The 20,784-nt window shown below is 55.7% G+C and overlaps 1 protein-coding gene across 1 annotated transcript in view; it reads left to right on the forward strand.

Moving 5' to 3' along the window:
• The window catches only part of LOC102986682 (TLE family member 3, transcriptional corepressor), a gene marked incomplete at its 3' end in the record, with an annotated part of 40,403 nt that extends 20,060 nt beyond the window's left edge, over positions 1-20,343 (forward strand). The window contains exons 5-13 of the mRNA XM_028484973.2: positions 2,012-2,074; positions 3,895-3,969; positions 11,631-11,835; positions 13,401-13,417; positions 17,091-17,210; positions 18,136-18,186; positions 18,835-18,987; positions 19,406-19,538; positions 20,106-20,343. Of these exons, the coding sequence (XP_028340774.1) occupies positions 2,012-2,074; positions 3,895-3,969; positions 11,631-11,835; positions 13,401-13,417; positions 17,091-17,210; positions 18,136-18,186; positions 18,835-18,987; positions 19,406-19,538; positions 20,106-20,343 (1,055 nt within the window). The remainder of the gene's footprint in view (positions 1-2,011; positions 2,075-3,894; positions 3,970-11,630; positions 11,836-13,400; positions 13,418-17,090; positions 17,211-18,135; positions 18,187-18,834; positions 18,988-19,405; positions 19,539-20,105) is intronic.
• Positions 20,344-20,784: the final 441 nt, after the last annotated feature.

Here is a 20,784-nt window from a genome sequence, read left to right on the forward strand (position 1 = left end):
CCCGGACTGGGGCACGAACCTGTGTCCCCTGCATCGGCAGGCGGACTCTCAACCACTGCACCACCAGGGAAGCCCAACCCTGACTCTTATATTTTATCCCCCTGGCCCACTATCAATCAATTTGAGGGAAGAAAAATGAACATAAGTGAGAAAGGACCTTGTTTTGGAGTAGAACTCTTCCCACTTACCTAGATTAATAATTTATACAATAATTAGTAATCGTCCCAGGTTCCTTACAGTATGAATGAAGGGCATCCAGTGGGCGGAGGCCAGGGATGCTGCTAAAAACACTACAATGCCCAGAACAGCCCCATGCAACAAAGAATTATCTGGCCCAAATGTCAATAGCCCTGTTGCTAACAAACCCAGTTTGTATGACAAACTGTTGTACAGTGCCCTTGCTGGAATATACCCCGAATGTGCAGATGTGGCTGTGAGTCCCATGGGGCTTAGCCAGGATGAGCTACCCTCTCCGCCCTGGAAGTTTAGAAATATGGGGACCATTATTGGCACTCAGTTGGTCTAGGATATGGGGGACAGTCTTTCGCTCCAAAGACTTGTTTTACCCCAGATGCCCACAATAGGCAAGACTGGCCCTGTTCCTGAGAATCTAGAGTGTTCCAGGAGAGAGCAGTGATCTCTGATCCCCACCCAGGAGCCCCTGATGCCCTGGACAGGCGGTCTGAGTTGGAGCGTGCACTGCAGCCAGCAGCCCCAGAAAGTGGGACCACAAAAGCCCATCAGATTCCTGGTCCATGGCCTGTCTCTTGACAAGCCAGGGGCATCCTCTTTGGGGGCTGGGGGGAGGAGGGGGTGCTGGCCCCAGGAATTCTCCTGAGGGCCAGGGTCTGTTTGTAAGCCTTCAGACAACATTGCTTTTATTTTAAGTGCACAAGGATTTCTCATCCAGAGTCGTTTGACATGCAGATGATCACATTTTTAAAGGCTGTTGTCATGGTTTTGTCTCTGAAAGATTGCTATGTGCTGATGAGAGCCTTGAAGCCAGCTCCGGGACCTCAGTCCTGGTGGCCTTGGGATTCAGAAGGAGATAAGAGAAGCAGTTCTGAGACTTGTCTGTCAGTGGTCCTCGGCCTTCCTGTCTGGATTCAGTTAACCATTTAGCCCCACTGTTTTTTTCTTTTTCTTTTTTTTTTTTTTAACCATTCTTCATCTGAGATGGTTTCACATAGAACACGGGTGGCAAAGTCAGTTGATGTTTTTCTGAACGTGATCTTTTCTGGAGGGTTAGCGGTGGGGCAGAGAATTGATCTGCCTTTCTGTGGTCAACTTAGATGAAGGGCTATAGGGATCCAATCAGTTACATCCTGAGCATCATCTTAGAGAAGGCAGTGCTTTATGCCCCCCAAAAGGAAGCGTCAACGGTGGGATTTCAGGCTGGGCAGCACATATAAGGGTGAGGGATCCTGTCTGGTGGGGGAGAGGCAGCAGTGAAAAGTGGAGAGCGAGGGAGACCCTTTAAGGCACATATCGCCGGGTGTGAGGCTGGCCCCAGGGAACACTTTGGCACATGCAGCCGGGCGTCTTCCATCACCTCCTGATTTGTCTGGGAGCCTGAGAGCCTGACTTACTGTTGCCCTTGGGGCCACTGGGCATAGCAATTCCTTCTCACCACACTGCATTTCACTCTTGTTTGTGATGGGTTTCACCGCAGTGGGCGGTGTGGAGGTTGTTCTTGTTTAGTTTTGCGTTGTTTTGATTAGGGCTTCCATCCAGAGGAGGCGAACTGGATACTCTGAACCAAACACAGAGACCACCTCTGATAGGAAATTGGAGCTCCCTGAAATGTAGGCAGCCCGGTTGGAGGGAGTTGGAAAGGATTGCTTCACGCTGTGGATTTAGCGAGGCCTCCTGGCAGGAGGCCCACCGAGGGTGGAAGGATGGAGCCCGTCGGGGGTCTGCGGTTTGGTGGGGAGCTTGTCCTTCCACCGTCTGACATTTTGGCGACTTGATTTATTGGCCTGAGCCTCACACGGTCTCTTTTCCTTTGCAGACAGAGATTGCGAAGAGACTGAACACGATTTTAGCACAGATCATGCCTTTCCTGTCACAAGAGGTAAGCCCTTCTTTTACTGTACGCTCCGTTTCTTGCAGAGCAGCCCAGTGGCTGCCTAGGTCTCACCGGAGCCCCAGCCCCTGTCCGTTCACGTGGACTGAAGTTGACAACCTGGGGCTTTACAGAAGCTCCTCTGGCACATCAGAGGGGCCACTTGCTCCTTCCGTGGAACCTGTTCTCTGCCCCTGCCTGAGCCCCGAGAGGAGGGTCCTGGCCTGTGGCGGGGCTAACAGTGGGCAGTGGGTACTGCTGTGCCTCCCCCGGCCCCGGCCCCTACCCCATCCCAACCAGCATTCCCAGCCTCTGCTTCCCCGTGCCCCAGCTTCCACACCTGGAGACATCTAAGAGCAAGGAAGCCTGGCCAGTTAGCACCAAGGGCCAGACCCTGCAAGGAGAACCACTTACCCAAAGGGAACTCCGGCCCCCAGGACAGAGCGTCCTCATCAGAGGCATGACCAAGTCAGTCACATCATTTTCTAAGCACACTTCTGCAAGAGACTCCCACCTGAGGCAGGGCTGGACCAGTGGTCAGTAGGAGAAAAGCACCTCCGAGGAGGCCCCGTGGTGCAGGGCAGATGGGTGGGCTGCCCGAGAGGGGCCCCTTTCCATCCAGCAGAGCTCACTCCAGCCTGGGGCAGGCCTGCCCTCCAGGCTCCCCCCTCAGTGGCTTAGACCACCCTCGCTCCCTCCGGGATTCTTGGGTCTCTGAGTCGCAGTAGTGACCCATACATGATTGAATTCATGTAAAAACAGGATCTAGTGATGTCCTAGGAGCTTGCAACCCATTAGGGGAGGCAGCTGCCTACGAAGCGGGTTTCACCTCAAGGCTGAAGGGAATGAATGCACTAAAAAAAAAATTTTTATTTTAAATAGACTCTATTTTTTATAGTTTGAGGTTCACAGCAAAACTGAGTGGAAGGTACAGAGATGTCCCCGAGCCTTCCCCACCATCAACATCCCACACCAGAGTAACTGATGAAGCTACATCGACACATTATCACCCAATTCCTAGCTTACAACGTTGTGCCATTTTTTTTTGTTGTTTGTTTTCTATTTAGATAGATACAGGTTGAGTATCTGTAGATACAAGTACTTTTCCTCTGAACCCTTTGGGTGTAAGTTGCAAACATCCTGACAACTCACAGCACTCACTGTTCCAGCTGCCTCTTCTAACAACAGGACACCCTCCTATGTGACTGCACTATTGTCACCACATTTTGAAAATGAATAATCATTCAGTAGCATCTTCTAATATCCAGCCTGGATATTAGTTTGGGGCTTTATGCCTGGAAGGAAGTTTTTTTGTTTTTTTGTTTTTTTGCGGTACGCGGGCCTCTCACTGTTGTGGCCTCTCCCATTGCGGAGCACAGGCTCCGGACGCGCAGGCCCAGCGGCCACGGCTCACGGGCCCAGCCGCTCCGCGGCATGTGGGATCCTCCCGGACCGGGGCACGAACCCGTGTCCCCTGCATCGGCAGGCGGACTCTCAACCACTGCGCCACCAGGGAAGCCCCTGGAAGGAAGTTTTTTTGTCTCAAATGCCTGGAAGGAAGTTTTTTTGTCTGCGAGGCAGAGGGAGACGGTCGACAAATAGTCCTCTTTTGGCTCTTTTATATTTTAACTTAAAACTCTGGGAAGTGTGGATTACAGAAGTAATAGGCACCTGTTGAGAAGGGTTTAAAGGGTCTCCTGTCCTCCCTGTGTCCCGCTTTGGTCAGTGGACCTCCTCTGCCTCCTGTTTCACCGCCTGTCCCCTGCCCCCGTGCCTCCACGGTCGGTCGGGGAAGGCGGCCGCCTCTAACCCACACCCGGTCCCTCCAGCACCAGCAGCAGGTGGCGCAGGCGGTGGAGCGAGCGAAGCAGGTCACCATGACGGAGCTGAACGCCATCATCGGGGTACGTGGACTCCCCAATCTGCCTCTCACCGTGTGTATAGCCCTTTTCTTCCTCTCGTTTACCATAACCAGAGATGGACCCTGACCTTAGCTGGCCTCAAAGAATGGCAGCCCCAGGGCTCCGGCCTCTCCCAGCATCTCATGGGCTTGGACCCACCTAGAGATCTCCCCGCTGTGGCTCCCCGGTTGCCTCTCACTCCCCAAGTTAAAGGGGTGCCCGACACACCCCGATCCACCTCGAAATTCATCAGCCCCATCCTTTCCCGGCTTTCGGTGTCTCCAGCATTGGGGGTTGGGGGTGGACTCTGGGATCATCTTGGAGGCCAACCTGATTTCTCCCACCTCCCCAGGGGCCTGTCCCCTCACTGGCAAAGGTCTACCCTTCTTTGGCCACCTGGGATCAGAACTGTCTCTGCTGTACCGTGATGTGAAACGTGCTGTGGCATTTGGGTCTGGGCCTTGCTGTCCCATGCGCTGAGCTGCCTGGCAGAGTCTTCATCGTGGGCCCATGTCAAGTCCAGCCAGGGCTCCTGGCTAGGTCTCCCTGATGTTCTAGAAGTCCCGTCTCACCCGGGAACAGGAAAAGATAATGCAGAGTGCTTTGTGAGGCCCACTTCTGGTCTGGCCTTTCAGTGAAAGGAGGAAGCCAGATCTCTCCCCTTTAGTGTTCCTACCTGGCTCACATCTTCAGTGCCTTTCTGGGATTCACACAGCATCTTCCTCCTGCTTGCTGCTTTGGTATGAGGCTGCTAAAGGATATTTAAGACAGGCATCTGAGGAGAAACAGGGTTTTTAAGGGGACTTTGGGCAAGGCTCTTAGCCTCAGGATGCACCTGTCCACTTTTGGTCCCTAAAATGAACAGGGTGGGTGAGATCACTGCTTCCCATCCACAGATGGCTGAGTCCAGGTCCCCAACGGAGCTTCTGAACAATAAATTCTAGGGCACTCACCCCAGAGTTCTTTTCCGTAGGTTTGGGGTGGAACTGGAAGTCTGTGTTTTTGAAGTTTTCTAGATCATTCGGCAGGGTAGTCAGGCTTGGGAAGCAGTGGACTGGTTGGCTGAGGTTCCTCTAGCCCTCTGATTGGTCCTCATTCCTCCTCTTGTTCTTAAGTACGGTCGTCATTTCAGGGTGGAACTGAAGGCCTAGAATGTTCTGTTTGGTGGGATGAATGATGACTCTGGGCTCTTCATTCTGGGGCAGAAACCTGGAGACTTGTGTTCTAGTTAAGCCTCTTCCCCATGTGACCTCAGGCAGTCCCATCTCTTCCTCGGGCCTTAGTTTCTGCATCTGTTAACAGGAGGGGGGTGGACTGGCTCATCTCTTTGGGCCAGGAATGCCGGGAGGGTGGGCTTGGAGTGACAGAGTGATGCTGGTGGATCCTGATCCTCCAACACATTATTGGGACCCGTGATGGTTACAGGGTTCTGTCCTTCTGGTCTGAGTCCCCTGGCAGCTTCTGAGTGCTTCTGGGGGATGGCCAGGGGAGCATTAGCCTCGTTTGAATCCTGACAATGTTGAGGGGGGAGGAGCAGAGAGGAGGCCAGAAAGGGGAACAGGAGTGACTGGTCACTGCTTTTAGCCAGTGAGCTTGGGAGGCAGAGCCCCCAGCAGGGAAATCATAATATGGTCAAGTTTGAAGTCTCCTTGGAAACCATCTTAGCCCAGGGTTCTTCAGCCTCAAGACTCGTGAACTTTGAGGCCAGATACTTTGTGGGAATGCACAGTAGGGTGTTCAACAGCAGCCCTGGCCTCCACCCGCTGGATGCCAGTGGCACCCTCCCACACACGGTTGTGACACCCCAAAACATCTCCAGACATTGCCAGATGTCCCGGCAGGGGGCAGGGGTAGTGCGTGAAATGGCCCGTGGTGGAGAACCACTGATCCAGCCAATGCCCTTGCTTTACAGACGGGGAGTGATTCACAGACGGTCTGACACGGTTCAGGAGCAAGGCCAGGCCAGAGGCCCCGGGCTGGCTTTCGGCTTAGGGCTCTTCTCCCCACTTCCTCCCGTCCAGTCCAGCCCTGCTGTGGCGCCTGTGTCCTCCTCAGTGGCCAGTTCACAGCGTGGTGGCTTTGCTGAGAGTGGCAGATGAGGGCTTGGGGTGGGAAGTGCATTCTCTGATATTTCTCCTCTCTCAGCTCCTCGTCCCTATGTGCTTTCCGGGCCCAGCCTTCCCATCCCTCCGTGGCCACAGTGGAGTCCCTTCTCCCCCACTGACTCCACCCCTCCCCCCGCTTTGGAATTAAAATCCTCTTATGAAAATTTTTTTTTTTTAAGTTCTAAGAAAAGAGTGGAATTGGGGGAAGAAGCGCTGCTTGGATTAGCTCCACTTCCTTCAAGGAGTATTTAGGAAGCTACACGTTAGGTCAAGGCAGCTCGAGGCAGATATTGGAATTCAATTAAAGCCAACGAGTGGGGCCTGTGACCCCCATTTTCGAGGTAATTGCTTCTCCGGCTCTGAGTGAATGCGGCCATCTCCCTGTCATTAAGAAGGCAGCCATCTAATCACTGCTCCTGACAGAGCCTCACAAGGCAGGAATTACGGACGGCTGAGGATGGCTCGCTGAGCCGGGGCATCCTGTGAAGGAAGAAGGAGAGGGACAGCGGGCTTGCGGCCGGGCTGACTCGGGAGAGTGATGGGAGGAGGGTGGCAGGGGGCCGGGAGGGCTGATGGCCAAAGGGCAGGAGTCCTGCCCCAGCAGGAAAGGGCGGTGAAGGGAAGGGCCCAGAAGCCTTGTGGCTACCCACGTGGTACTGTCCGATTTGCCCCTCTTGGGGGAGAAGTAGCCTAGCCCCCTGGTCTGGGAGTTGGGGGCGCTTTGGGCAAGTCACTTCATTCCTCTGGCCTGTTTTCCCCATTTGTGAAAAGATGGGGAAGGGCTGGGCAAGTTTCCTTTGACGTGCCCTCTTCAGTCAGTCATCTGGGGCTCCCTTGGGCGTGGGGTGGAAGGATTCTGGGTTCACACCTTGGCTCATTTCAGAGAGAGATGAGAGGTCAGGTAGACACATCTGGCGTGGGCATACCTGCAGCTAGTGGTGTGTGTTTATCGCATGAATTAGAGTATTTCCAGGGCCTCCCCTCCAGGTGAGAGAGGCCAGAATCCAGCGTCAGCTTGGTGTGAGGGGAGAGGGTACAGAGGAGAGAGGGGCTGACGGAAGCCCAGGCTTGCTGGCCCAGTCCGCCCACCACACATAGGGCCATTGGGAATTCAAGTGACGGTCTGGGGAAGGCAGGCCTGAAGGTGTGTGTCTGTTCGCCGGGGTTGCCAGGACCCAATTACTGCAGACCTGTTACACACCCTTTTTTCCTGGATCCAAGTTATTGGGGGATCATTCGAGGGTCAAAAGATTCCTGAGCATGAGGGGTGAAATAATGTCCCTTGGTCAGCAGCTTGCACACGGCCTCCCCAAGCAGATTAAAGACCCTGTGAGCTGATGTTACCCACCATTTTCAGAACTCATGTATTACTTTGCTCCGTGCTAGTCCAGGGTCACTGAACCTGGCAGGAGGAGGGGCATGTACCTCACTGGCCCCACTGACAATTTGGCCTGCATTCCCTTGGAAATTGTTAGTGGAAGATATAAGTGTTGGCTTGATTACTTTTTTTTTCATTTTTTATTTTATACTGGAGTATAGTTGATTAACAACGTTGTGTTAATTTCAGGCATACAGCGCAGTGATTCAGTTGTACATATACATGTATCCGTTCTTTTTAAAATTCTTTTCCCATTTAGGTTATTACAGAATATTGAGCAGAGTTCCCTGTGCTGTACAGTAGGTCCTTGTTGGTGCTTATTTTTTTTTTTTTATTAATTGGGTGAGCGGGGTGAGGAAGGGGGGAGGTTTTAGCTTGTTACAAACTACACTGGGTATTTTGAAGCCAGTCCTGAGGTTCTCGCATTCCCCAGGATGCTGATGACCTGGGTTCAGTTGACTGGGAGAAGGATGGTGCAGAGAGTGTGCCTTAGAATGAACGCATCTGTTTCTCTCAGCCAGGGGGCCGTGGTAGAGAGAAGTCATGCTGGGTTTGCGTCCTGGCTCTGGTTACTTTGGCTTAGTAGAGTTCCTTCACCTCCCCCTGAGCCTGTTCCCGTCTCTGAAATGGGGATAACGGGGTTGTTGTGAGCTCTCCAAACTATAACAGAGCATGAAGGCACAATTCAGCCTGGAGCTGGGGGGCCACCTCCGTGGGCAGGAAGTAGAGGCCGGGGCTGCTCCCCCTCTCCTGGGAGGGCAGGGCGTCTGCATCTTATGCAGTTAGGACTCTGTCTGGGTGTCCTTGGTGGGTCTCAGCCCTGGAAATGCTTAGACAACTTCACTAGGTTTAACCCAAATCATGAACCTGAGAAGCGAAGCATTAAATCAGGTAGCAGAGGCATGAAGCGTGATGTGCATAATCCAGTTACACAGACTCGGCCAGTGCGGGCCTCCCTGACAGCCTCCCATGTAAGTGGCCATACCTTCGGAGCCCGGAACCTGGGCATTTGGCACACGTGAGGACAGGGACACACGTCTGCCCCACGGGACATGTTCTTTGACAGGTTGCTGTTCCAGCATGAAATGTTAAAGGTGGGAGGAGGGCGTGCTCACGAGGGGGGCCTGCTTCCCGACGCCTCACCCCTCTTTTGGGGTTGGGGGGTGGGTTGTTGACTTCCTGTCCTATTTTATATTGGAATATAAAATAGGAGAAATCCTGGTCTTGGAGGGAATGGTGGAAGCCAGGGACAGGCTGCTGCAGAGTGGTGAGCCCAGTACCCTCCTCGGACGGTGGACTTGATCCCATTTGTCCCCAGTTGAAAACGCTGTCACCCTCCCACTCGGATGTCACTGTGTTTCTGCACATCGTCCTCTGAAGTCATAGATATGTCACAGGGTTAGAAACGCAGCCTGAGGATGGCTGTGCCCTGCCTGCGACACGGGGACGGAGAGACGGGTGGATCACTGCCAGCCGGCTGCCCCTGCCCCGCTGCGGCAAAGACTTTATCTCACTCTTTATCACGACCAGGACTGTTGTTAGCAGACCCTTGGCCCGACAAGCCCTGGCATCTGTCCTCGCCCCAGGAGAGAAGCCCGGGAGGAGGTCGGCTCTCGGTCCCTGCTTCCTGGAGCCTGCTGGGCCGCTCCCGACTATGCCTTCCAACCACCCAGAGCAGACCTCAGGGGAATTTTTGGCTGTGCAGGGGGTGCTCTTGTATTTGAAGCTGAGAAGTACGTGGAAGCTGCCTTTCCTCTGTTGCAAAGAAGAGACACTCCTGCTTGACGGGCCACGGCTGAAAACCAACCTCCCCATCTGGGAAGCTCAGCAGCTTTGAAAGCCACTGTCTTCCAAACAGCCACTGCAACTACAGCCTTTGTTCCAAGTTTCTGATGCTGGTTCACTGGTTCATGTTTTGGGAAGCAGGATGCGCCACTGATGCTCCTTGTCCCAACCAAGAGGAGGCTTGGATCTGGGAAGGTGGATGGCTTTTGGACAGAGCCACTCTGCTGAGTTACTTCCCAGCCTCTCTGTGTAAACCCTTTTCCAACATTTTCATTTATTCACCCAGCAGATGTGTATTGGGCAAACATGCCAGGCCCCACTCGAGGTGCTGGGATGGATAAAACAAGGCCCCTTCTTCCTGGAGCTCACGAGTTGCCAAGATCAGAGAAGGATGAAAGGTGCACTTCTATTTGTGGTCCACTCATGGTTTTTGCTAATGTTTGTTGAACACCTACTTTGCCTTCACATGTAGTAACGCACGTGGTCCTTGTACAACCTGAAGAGATGGGCTGCATTCTGATCCCCACTTTGCGGATGAGGAAACTGAGGCTGAGAGAGGTGCACTGTTGTCTAAGGTCTTATAACTGATAAAAGATAAGAGTGGGACATCTTTCTTAGTCTGTCTGGCTCCGGAGTCTGAGCTGTCATAACTCTCAGAAGGGAGGAACCTGTTCTGACCCAGATGGTGGGGAGGGCTTCCAGGGGGCCCTTCGGCTTCGTTTCTGCTCTGGCGTCTCGAGGCAGACCTGGGGTCAGGCTGCCACCTGGACCAGTGCCCACCGGCAGCTTCCGTAAACTGCCCACCAAGGGACGTCCTAGGTCTGGAGCAATGGCCGCGGGTCCCAGCCTTTTCCCCAAACTGAGAAATGAGCTCTCTGGGGCCAGGAGTGTGGTGTGACTGGGGGTGCCATTAATTTGGGGGTGCACCAGGTTGGCGGTTGGCGGCTTAGTTGGGGAAGAGTGGGGCTCTTAATCCCTGACCTCAAACACACTCATTGCCTCTTGGAGCCTCACGTCTGTCCAGAGCTGTGGGCCTTCATTGTGTTTTGTTGTCTGTTCATCAGTGGCCTGAGAGCCACGGTTCACACTGACAGGTGAGCTTGTCACGTCTTGGCTCTTTGTCACCCCCACCAACTCTTCTTGCTTTGGGGAGGAGGGTCTCTTTAGGAACATTCTTTGGCCGACGTCGGTGGTTGACAGATTTGAGTCCAGATACCACGCTGGTGGTGAGACTTGGCTGGTTACTGGCTGCCCACTCCAGCCCCTAAGTGCCAGTTTGCCATCTGTAAAATGGGCAGAACCCTTCCGCCAGGTAGTTGGAAGGGTCAGAGAAAATATTTGGAAAGGGCCCAGGCACTGATTCAGGCGTTCAGTGAATTTCTGTTCCCTCGTGTTGTGCTCGTTGAGAAGAAAGATGGACGTGTACCCAAGGGCCAGCCATTCCTAAGAAATATTTCAGTCCCTATGAAATGTTCAGCCGTGGTGTAGCTTGCGCCACAGTGCCCAAGGTTCTTGACGCGATCTTGGGAATGATAAAGGGCGCTTTGTCTTGGCTGCTGGGGGAGCACAAGGGGAAGGGGGAAAAGAAGACTCTGAGGCTAGTGCTGATCGGAATCCTTAATTAGGGATCGTTATCCTTGCTATTGATAATAAATGACTTAATGCACGACTAGATTTTGGAAGGGGAGGGAGCCATGGAAAGGCCCCTGGGAAACGTTAAGCTATTGTTATGAGATCACTTAGTGAGTAACCTGCCTGAGGTCACCCAGCTAGTAAGCGCCAGAGCTGGGATTTGAATCCTGGTCTGTCTTGATTCCAAAGCCCCCACTCTTCCTGGTACCCTGTTCTCCACTGTGATGTCCGGTGACGTTGGCTGTCATTCCACTGGCCCCAAACTCCTCTTGATCTCGGGACTCCTCTGCTGTGTCCTGCCCCCGCTTTGTAAGACAGGCGTGGAGTTCCTCAGAATTAGGGTGTCTTCCCCAGGGTACGGGCTCAGGGTGGGAAACGCTGGCTGCTGACGTTTGCAGGCATGTAAGCATGAGCAAAACTGACCACTAGGAGCTTAAAAGTGGATCGCCCTCAACGGAGAGGGAACCCCGATGACTGGCTTTTAAATGCATGCTGTATTTATCTTGGGCTTGGAAACATGCATTGAGAAGTTCTGTCCTGAGACTGGGGTTGGAGAGGAGATGGAGTGTTTGCCATCATAAATCTTGTGTCTCAATTGCGGTCCATTACCAGACTTCCTCCAGCTTGACAGCATGTGTGGCCTGAGCAGGGGGCAGAGGTTTGGGGGGCATGTTCCCCCGGCACTTCCTGGAGGAGCAAGAGGGCTGGCCCGGGCCTCCCCGGCCCTCCCCGCTCAGCCGCACTCACCACCAACTTCATTGCAGCAACAGCAGCTCCAGGCGCAGCACCTCTCCCACGCCACGCACGGCCCCCCGGTGCAGCTGCCACCCCACCCGTCAGGCCTCCAGCCTCCAGGGATCCCCCCAGTGACGGGGAGCAGCTCAGGGCTGCTGGCGCTTGGTGCCCTGGGCAGCCAGGCCCACCTGTCGGTGAAGGACGAGAAGAATCACCATGAGCTGGACCACAGAGGTGCGGCCAGGGGCGGGGGCAGAGGGCAGGGCTGGGGGCAGAGGTTTTGGAGGCCCCTGTGTGAACAGACACAGCAAATGCTGTCACCCGAGGACCAGGAGTTAGCAAAAGGCTCGGAGCCATCTATTACGTTCCTGGTACACGGAAACCGGAGCCCCATCCCCCAGGCCACCCCCCAATCCCTGATGTATACCTGCTCTTCTTTGCCCTGGAAGACATCTTGTCCTTTCTTCCTGGAATACCTTCCCATCTTCCTAGCCACACCCTGTCCACCCTCCAAGGGCCAGCCCCAGTCCCACCCCTGGCCAAGCTGAGGGTCTCTTTTCAAATTCCCATAAGAGTTCAAGAGTTGGGGTCCCAAGACAGAGCCCTTTGTTACCGTTCTTCTGTTTCCTACCCTGGAAAGTGTTTTGTCCTCACCAGGATCATTAGTCCTCTGAGGACAGAGACCACGTTCTTCGGAAAAGATACCCAGTTGGCGCTCAAGTAAAGACTCATTAGGAGACTGTCTTTAAGTAGAGGTGGTGGTGACACTGCTGCAGGGAGATGATTGGGAAGACTGGGAATGAGAACGTCCTCTACCCTTAACCCAGCCTGTCCCGCGAAGACCCCTGAAGCTGCACCGAGAAGGGCCTTGGGAGGGCCTAGTTTGATCGGGAAAGGAGAGGGCCTGGCTTCCTAGCAGACCCTTTGCAAAGATTGTCACCTTGTGTGGTCTGCCCTTAGATATTATTTTTCTAGCTTTATTGAGATAATAAGCGACACATACTATCCTGTTTAAGGTGCACCACGTGATGGTTTGATTTGCCCTTAGATATTTACTGGGGCACATGGCCAATTGCCTTATGAGCCGGCCCTGGGCACAGGGGGCTTGGAGTGTTACCATCCTGCCTGGGCTGGGGCCATGGGGCGGTAGTAGCAGGTCGTGGGAACCAGAGACTTAAATTCTTTTGCCCCTGCAGTAGGATGGTCCTCCTGGCAGAGGAAGAGGGCCTCCCCACAACAGACAGGAGGATCAGGGAGCTAGTGCTTGGCTGGGCAAATAATCAGAGGCCTCAGCTTCCAGGGGCGTCTTGGTAAAGAAACAGAGAAGAGTGTTAATTAAAAAACACCACCACCAAAATACCACTCCGATCATTCCTTTTTTTTTAAAAAAAAACAAAAAAACAACAATGTTCTCAACTCCCAGATCCTATGGATATTTTGCATAGCATGATCCTTCCCAAGTTTACGGCTTTAAAAACTGCTGACCAGTAATCTTGGTGCCCTTCTCGGCATGTCAGGGAGAGCTAGGCCACAGATCCCCCCCGCTGCCCCACCGGGGCCTGGTGGCCGGGTGAAGTATTGGAATTGGGGCGGTTAATTTCCAAACTGAGAGACGTCACCTAATGGCCCTACCTTGGCTGACCCGCGGTGACTCAGAAAGCCAGGCCGCTGCCCGTTTTAAAACCCGTGAACTAGCAAAGCATAAAAGCCAACTGGACGATACTGACCTTGCTTTCTTTTTTGTTTCTTTCTCTTGGGGGACCTGACCCTCCTCCTGTCCTGGCCTTCTGTCCCCAAAGAGAGAGAATCCAGCACGGTAAGTGCCAGCACTCTGGAACCTGTTGGGGGGGTGTTTGGGTGCCGGGATGGGGGGAGGGTCAGCCCTAACCCTGTGTGGGCTCCTGGGAGGAGGGTGTTGTCGTGAAAGAGGAGCTGTTGTCCCCTGTTGAGTGACCTGCACTTGGGGAAGCCTTCATCTCTCCAGGCTTCAGGGCCATCATTTGTCAAATGAAGAGCTGGGCTAAGTGAGCTCTAACCAACCGCCTTTTATATGAGACCTTTTATATGAGAGGTGATTACTGGAGAGGTCAGCCAGCCAGCCCTGGGCCCTCCAAGGGGGGTTGTGGAGTCACAGGGCTGAACCCAGAGCTCGGGACCCTGGTGTCCCCCCCCTCGTTTGGGGCTGGAGTGCCTCCCTGCCCCCCAGATTGGCTGACCCCTGTATGATCCTATATCCTCCTCATTTCCTCCCAACACCTGAGGTTTCTCCCTGTCCTAGGCTTTAACTTGGTTTGAGAAAGTGCTAGCAAGCGAGCATTAAGGGCAGGCTGCCTGCGTGTCTGTCAGCTCTGAGATTTGTTGTAAATCTTTCTGATCACACTGAGGCTCAGAGGTTCTGTTTCAAGTGAATAAGCCTTCTGAATAAGCACAGTGGAGTCTGGATTAAAAAAATCCTCCAGCAATTAACACAGCTATTTTATTCCTCATCGCCGTCCTTGTATCTGGGGCCATCTAATCTGTTAGGATGGCTTTGGTTATTACCTCGTGTTAAGTAGGACTTGGAAGGTCAGGCAGTTAACTAACCATCTAGACAGCAGCTTCCCTGGGCGGCTCCTCCATCCCGACCCACCTCCCCTTCCCAGCCCTCTCCCCGGGCTGACTTAAAACCTCCCGTTAGCAGCAGTGCTCACGTCCCCTCTCGACTTGCCTGTGTGCTCAGAAATCCAGGTCATTCGGGCCCAGGAATGGCTAGGTGCGTAAGAAAGGAACAGCTGAAACTGTAAATCCATTTTGATTGCTTTAGTGTTGATGCCAGTAGGTGGCCTTGTTGGAGGGCTGGGCTGGACACCTCAAGGCTCAGTCTGGTCCCAGATTCATGGGACGTTGGGTAGTCCTCTTGGCCTCTCTGAGCCTCAGTTTCTCTGTCTGTAACATGGCAATATTCCTGCCCAGCCAGCCTCTCCGCTTAGCTAGGAAGACCCCCTGCTCAGAAGAGGACCCAGGATCCCGGAGCTTACCTGCTTAACAGGGACCTGCCGCAGAGAGAAGTGGGTGCTCGGCCCCTTCGCTGCCTTCACACATCCTCACGCTCATTCTCGTCGCTCTTGGCTCTGACTTTGTGCCCCCGTCTGTGAACGCTTTCTGCTAAAAGGAACCCATGGGGAACCCCTCAGAGCTGGGCTCTTCGCTCCACAGTGCTCACCGACATCCAGACTCAGGGCAGAGGGGCCATCCTTGGGCCACTGGAGAATTCCGTGGAAATGAATCGGGACGCCGTCCTGGGCCGGGAAGGGGTGTGGGGGCGTCCCGGGGAGAGGCAGTCAGGGCTCACATGTGTGCATGCGGCCACGGTGTTGGAGGGAGTGTAGACAAACGTAATCAGCCCTTTGGAAACCAGGTTGTCAACAGATGAGGCCCCGGCAGGAAAGACAGGGCCGTGTCGGAGTGGGAGGGGGGCCGGCTGGATGGGCTGGAAGCTGTCCCAGAGGGGTTAGTCTGGAGTCCAATTAGAGGGAGCTTCATTCATATTTCCTTGCCTAGCCGAAGCAATAAAAAATACTTAGTTTTTTGGCCGCCTGCCAGCCAGAGGCGGGCTGGATCGATGCCGCTAAACGCCTGACAGGACTCTCCTCCGGTAGCAGCGAGGGTTTTCAGCCTGACTGCGGGAGAAGAAAGAGCCTGCTGTTCTCTGAGCCGTGGCCCTGGTCGCGGGGAGAAACACGAGCAGCCGCGCGCCCCCCTTTCCTCCCCGCCTGCCCACCCGAGAGCAGAGGGGCTGGGAGCGCTTCTGCTTAGCACGGGGTGGCCACCGTCAGAGGAGCTGAAATGAAATGACGGCGATTTTTCTGCCGGCGCTCGCCGCGGCTAATTGAATCACGGCTGTGCGTGTATCGCCGCCGCGCCTGCCCGGCTGCGGGGAAGGTTGAGCTGCACTTCCATTATAACCTCCATATTTTCTTCAAGGCTTGATAACTCTGCCATTTTAATTCGCTTCAGGCAGAAGCTTGGCAGGGAAGGGCTGCCCAGAACCGGCTTAGGGGAGGAAATAAAGTTCGGCGGCTGGTTCCCGCACCACTCCCACCCCACCCCCCCAGAACACCGTCCCCGGCCTCTGGGGAGGTGGGGGAGACTTTCCACCTGCCTCTCGATGCCCTTCTCCTCTGAGCAGACGTCCCTCTGGGTCCCCGCGTGGCCTCGTCACACACCCCTGGGGATGGGGATGGGGGATGAAGTGGAATTTGCCTTCCCTCCAGCTGGACTGTGAGCTCCTGGAGGGCAGGGACTGTGTCTTGTTCTTTCCTCCACACCTGGCATCCAGCCCCAGGCCTGATCCAGGGCAGGTGCCCTGAAGAGGGTGCTGAGCGAAGCAGGGACGGTGTCGCATGGTCTCTTAGGAAGGGGCAAACCTCGGCAGCCCGCCAGAGGGGGTTGTGATAGTTTTCTCTTGGCACAGAGGTTTGCTGGCAGGTACCCCTGCCCGTAGCTCCTCCCTCCCTGCTCCCAGCCCGGTGCTGGTGGCCACGTGATGCCTGCCATTCCTGGTTACCCATCACACCACCAGCCAGGGTCCTCCTCTGTGGGCAGCTCTCCCCTTCCAGCACCGCTCTGTCCCCGGGCCCTCTGGCGGGTGCTTCTCCTGCCTCGCCTGTTGGCCCACCTTCTCTCTTCCCAGGCCTGAAATTCCAAACTCTTCTTGTCCTCACTTGCTTTGTAGTTGAAGGGAGAACTTGGTAAGTCTCTTCCAGGCCTGAAAAACTTGGGTTTCCTTCATGTTGCCTGCTGCTGGGGAACCTTGGGCACGTTGCCCATTGTCTTGGGGCCCCTCCTTTCCCGTCATTACAAAGCAGGGGAGTCTACTTGTCCTCTATACCTTTTCCTGTCTTAAGAGGGGAAAGACTTCATGACATTGCATTTTCTGTTTCTTTATAACCCTGGCGTTTCTCTAAAGTTGTAGAAGGCAATGCTGTAGTTGTAGGGTGTTCGCACAAAATGCCCCCTTGCCCACCTACACTTAGGAGGCCCGTCGGCCCCCCAGCGATCCCCGTCCCGACCAGTCTCCCTGCTCCAGTCTGGTTCAGCAGATGAAGTATTGCGCTTGGCCCCAGTTTGTCGGCTCACATCCATCTTTCAAGACCCAGCGCAGATTCAGCTTATCCATTCTTTGAGCAAATATATGTGGCAGGCACAGATGGGCGGTGGAGGACACAGGCATGACCCCCGCCCTCATGAGGCATACAGTCTCATAGGCTAGAGGCAAACGGCCCGTGCTGGGTTAATTATTTAATAGCAGCTACAAAAGAGAATTGTCGTGCTCCCGGGGTCACTCCCAGGGGACCCGAGTCTGGGGAGTTGGGAAGGCGTCCCTGGGGAACCTCCGATGGAGCTGAGACCTGCAGGACACACGCGGCACCTCAGCTGACCTTCTGAGTCACTTAGCTATGTCAACATGTGCATGAAATGTTCGTACTAACTCTCCTCCTTGCTTCCAGAATAACTCGGTGTCGCCCTCGGAAAGCCTCCGGGCCAGTGAGAAGCACCGAGGCTCCGCAGACTACAGCATGGAAGCCAAGAAGCGGAAAGCGGAGGAGAAGGACAGTTTGAGCCGATACGTACGTCTTGAGAGCGCGGCGGGTTCCGCCAGGGTTTGGATTGGGTGGGGTGGGCTGGGGGAGACCCCACTGGGCCTGAGTCGTGGGAGAGTCAGGAAGAGGTGGGGGCAGGAGACGCTGCCCCACCGAGGAGGGCAGGTGGCCCGGGCAGGGGAAGCGTCCACAGACCGATGTCCTGTGAGCCTGTGGACCACGGCCAGGAGGCAGCGGACAGGGAAGTCATCCCGGCCTCCGTGGGGCCTGGGGAGAGCTAGGGGCACCTCGCCCGATGGGCCAACAACCCCCTGCTGCCATCGCGGCCCCCTCAGAACCTCCGGTCTGCTCTGGGGGCCGTCCCTGGCATCCCCACACGTCGACCCTACAGGTGGTCATGGTGTCTGCTCTGTGCCAGGCCGAGCAGGGCTGAGAGCTGGGGCAGAGGGCAGGGGGCGATGCGGTGTGGGACCCGGTGCCCTTGGGCCCAGGCCTCCGTGTTCAGCCACTTGGCTGTTCTGGGCCTTCGGACACGTTGCACAGCCAAAGCCTCAGCTGCGTTTCTGGGAGACAAGGCTAATCACCCCTCCCACACAGTGATGGGAACGATGGAACGAGACCAGCGCGCTCACTTGCAAATGGTGGTGGATATCAGGCCAGCTGGAGAGAGGTGTCTGGCTCCAGAGCGACACGTTAAAGCAGGCTTAGAAATATTACAACTGGGCAGGTGTTGGCGAGGCTGCCTGTGGGCGGGGGAGCAGAGTGACCCTGGGGCTGGGGGCTGGGCTAGCAAACAGCAAGGAGAAGAGGTCAGCTCTGGCGGGGCTGAGTGGGGAGAGCGTGGACTTTGGGGTTTGGCTGGGGTTCACATGCTGGCTGGTGGAAGCAGGGGCGTGGTCTGGGCTCAGTCTGGGGTGGGCGTGGCCTCTCACTGGCTTCCCTCTCTGTGCAGGACAGTGACGGGGACAAGAGTGATGATCTGGTGGTGGACGTTTCCAATGAGGTAAGGGCCGGCCCAGATCGCAGGGCAGCTGTCCCTGTGCAGGGTGGTTGGCGATTGCTCCTGTCCTGGGTGGGAGCTGTCGTGTCTCAGCTGTTGCACCGTTACCAGCAGCCCCAGCTGGGTGACGAGGCCTTTGGGGTTGGAGCATCCAGCTGGGCAGGAGGAGGAGGGCAGGGCTTGGCTGCCTGGTGGCTGGGCATTGGTGCACACTGCTGGGTTCCTAGGATGGGTCTCCAGAGAGAGGCCCCTGAAGATCCCGGGGGAGGGCTGGCTCCCAGTCCCCATGGTCCTCCAGGTCAGCTCTGTTCTCCCCACCACCCCTGGGATCTTGGGGTTGTGAGCCCCCTGGGTCAGCCTTAGCGAGGGAGGGGGAGCTGGAAAGGATCTACCCAGGGCCGAGGCCCAGCTGGCCAGCTTGGAGTCCTGAACTTGTATTTGATCTTGGGCAGGTCACCTCCACCCACCCAGGCCTCAGTCTCCCCATCTGTGGGATGAAGGGGTCAGACTAGGTCATTAAAAACTCGTTGTCCCCACTTGAGACCAGGCTCTTTTCCCGTGCCCCGTGCCCACTCCCTTCCCGTCCCCAGAGCAGAGGAGACTCCAGGCTCGTCGCTGCTTAGCACATCCCCATATCACTTGTGTTTTTAGGACCCAGCGACGCCCCGGGTCAGCCCGGCACACTCTCCTCCTGAAAACGGGCTGGACAAGGCCCGTGGCCTGAAGAAGGACGCTCCCACCAGCCCCGCCTCGGTGGCCTCCTCCAGCAGCACGCCCTCCTCCAAGACCAAAGACCTTGGTCATGTATGTGGGGTGGGCCCCTGGCGCCGCAGAGGCTAGGAGAGGGTGGGGAACGTGGGGGCAGAGGGTAAACGTTCTGGAAAAGGGTCTGGATCTGGAGTGGTGCTAAGTGGAAGGCAGAGGGCTGGAGTAGAAAGAAAGCACACGGATTGGGGCTTGGCCTGCGTTCAAATCCTGGCTTTACCACTTACAGGCTGAGCCCTGTGCTTATTATTCGTTAACGTTTCTAAGCCTTGGTTGCTGCATCTGTTAAATGGGAACAATTACCACAGTCCCTGCCAAAGAAGATTGGGCAAGAATTGAGGAGCTGTGGGGCAGAAGATTCAGAGCTGGGTCCAGCACTGGGCTTCATGTGGTGCCCAGCTCTTGGGAGAAAGGAATCTTCATGGCTTCCCTTGGTCTCTGCATCTACCCTCTTCAGAATGACAAATCCTCCACCCCTGGGCTCAAGTCCAACACACCAACCCCAAGGAACGATGCCCCAACTCCGGGCACCAGCACGACCCCGGGACTCCGGTCGATGCCGGGCAAACCTCCAGGCATGGACCCGATAGGTATAATGGGTAGGCACCATGGGGCTGGGCTGACCATGTTTGAGGGGAGGGGGTCTGCCCCAGGCCAGGGCTGGAGCCTCACAGATGGGGGCCGGGGAGGGGGGTCAGAGTCAGGGCTCTCCCAGGGCCCATCTCTGGGTGACTTGGTCAGGTTTGAGAAGGAGGTGAGTGCCTGCTGCATCAACACCGATGTCAGGGCTTACTGGAGCCACTGTGCACTAGGTGTGTGGAAGGAGCTTCAGACAGATCAGGACACCAATGATCTGTCTGCCTCTGCTGTTAGTTCTGTGAGGCTCTGAACAACCCCCTCCTCTGGGCCTCCGAGTCCTGCTCCATAAAAAGCGGTGGTCACATCTCTCAGCTCGAACCTTCTTCGGCTGTGAAGATGGAGTTCTCTGGTAGGTGGGTCCAGTCCAGGAGGACTCCCTGGAGTAGGCAGCTTTAGAACACAGGAAGGATTGCTACTGGGCGGAGAGGCAGCCTGGTGGCCTGAGCTTTGCCCTTGATGGAGGCGTGGGGCCCACTCCCCTTGGCGGCCTCTCCCGGCTGACGCCCGCCTCCTTGCAGCCTCGGCCCTGCGCACGCCCATCTCCATCACCAGCTCCTACGGCGCGCCCTTTGCCATGATGAGCCACCATGAGATGAACGGCTCCCTCACCAGCCCCAGCGCCTACGCCGGCCTCCACAACATCCCACCCCAGATGAGCGCGGCTGCCGCCGCCGCCGCCGCCGCCTATGGCCGATCGCCAATGGTGAGCTTTGGAGCTGTACGTAGACCTTTTGGCTCCTTTTCTGGGGGGACTGGGTAAGGAGCGGGGGAGTTGGAGCGGGTGAGGGTGGCCCTTCCTGCACACCAAAGGGGACCTTCCGGGCCCAGCGACCAGGCAGCTGCCTTTGGGGCAGAGTGTTTATTAGGAGTAAGAGTGGAACACACTTGGGGGTCAGCAGACCTGGGTCCCACCCCGCCTGCCCGTCAGTCGCCATGTGATCTCACACAACACAGCCTCCCTGGGCTGCCCCTTTCCATCTGGGAAGCGGGGCTGACACCTCTCTTTCTGGGCTCTGTGGGGGTGGGAATCCCACAGTGAGTCGGGTGATTTCCACGGGGCAGGGACTTGGCAAACAGGGCAGCCCGTTATACCAAGATTTGTCTGCCGTTTACTGAGAGCAGTAGACTGGAGAAGGGGGGTCCTCTTCCAGGAGACGGTTTCTCTCTTGACCTCCTGAACCCAGGTTGGCCTGCTCT

The sequence above is a fragment of the Physeter macrocephalus genome, unplaced genomic scaffold (genome assembly GCF_002837175.3).
Source record: "Physeter macrocephalus isolate SW-GA unplaced genomic scaffold, ASM283717v5 random_335, whole genome shotgun sequence".
NCBI lineage: Eukaryota > Metazoa > Chordata > Mammalia > Artiodactyla > Physeteridae > Physeter > Physeter macrocephalus.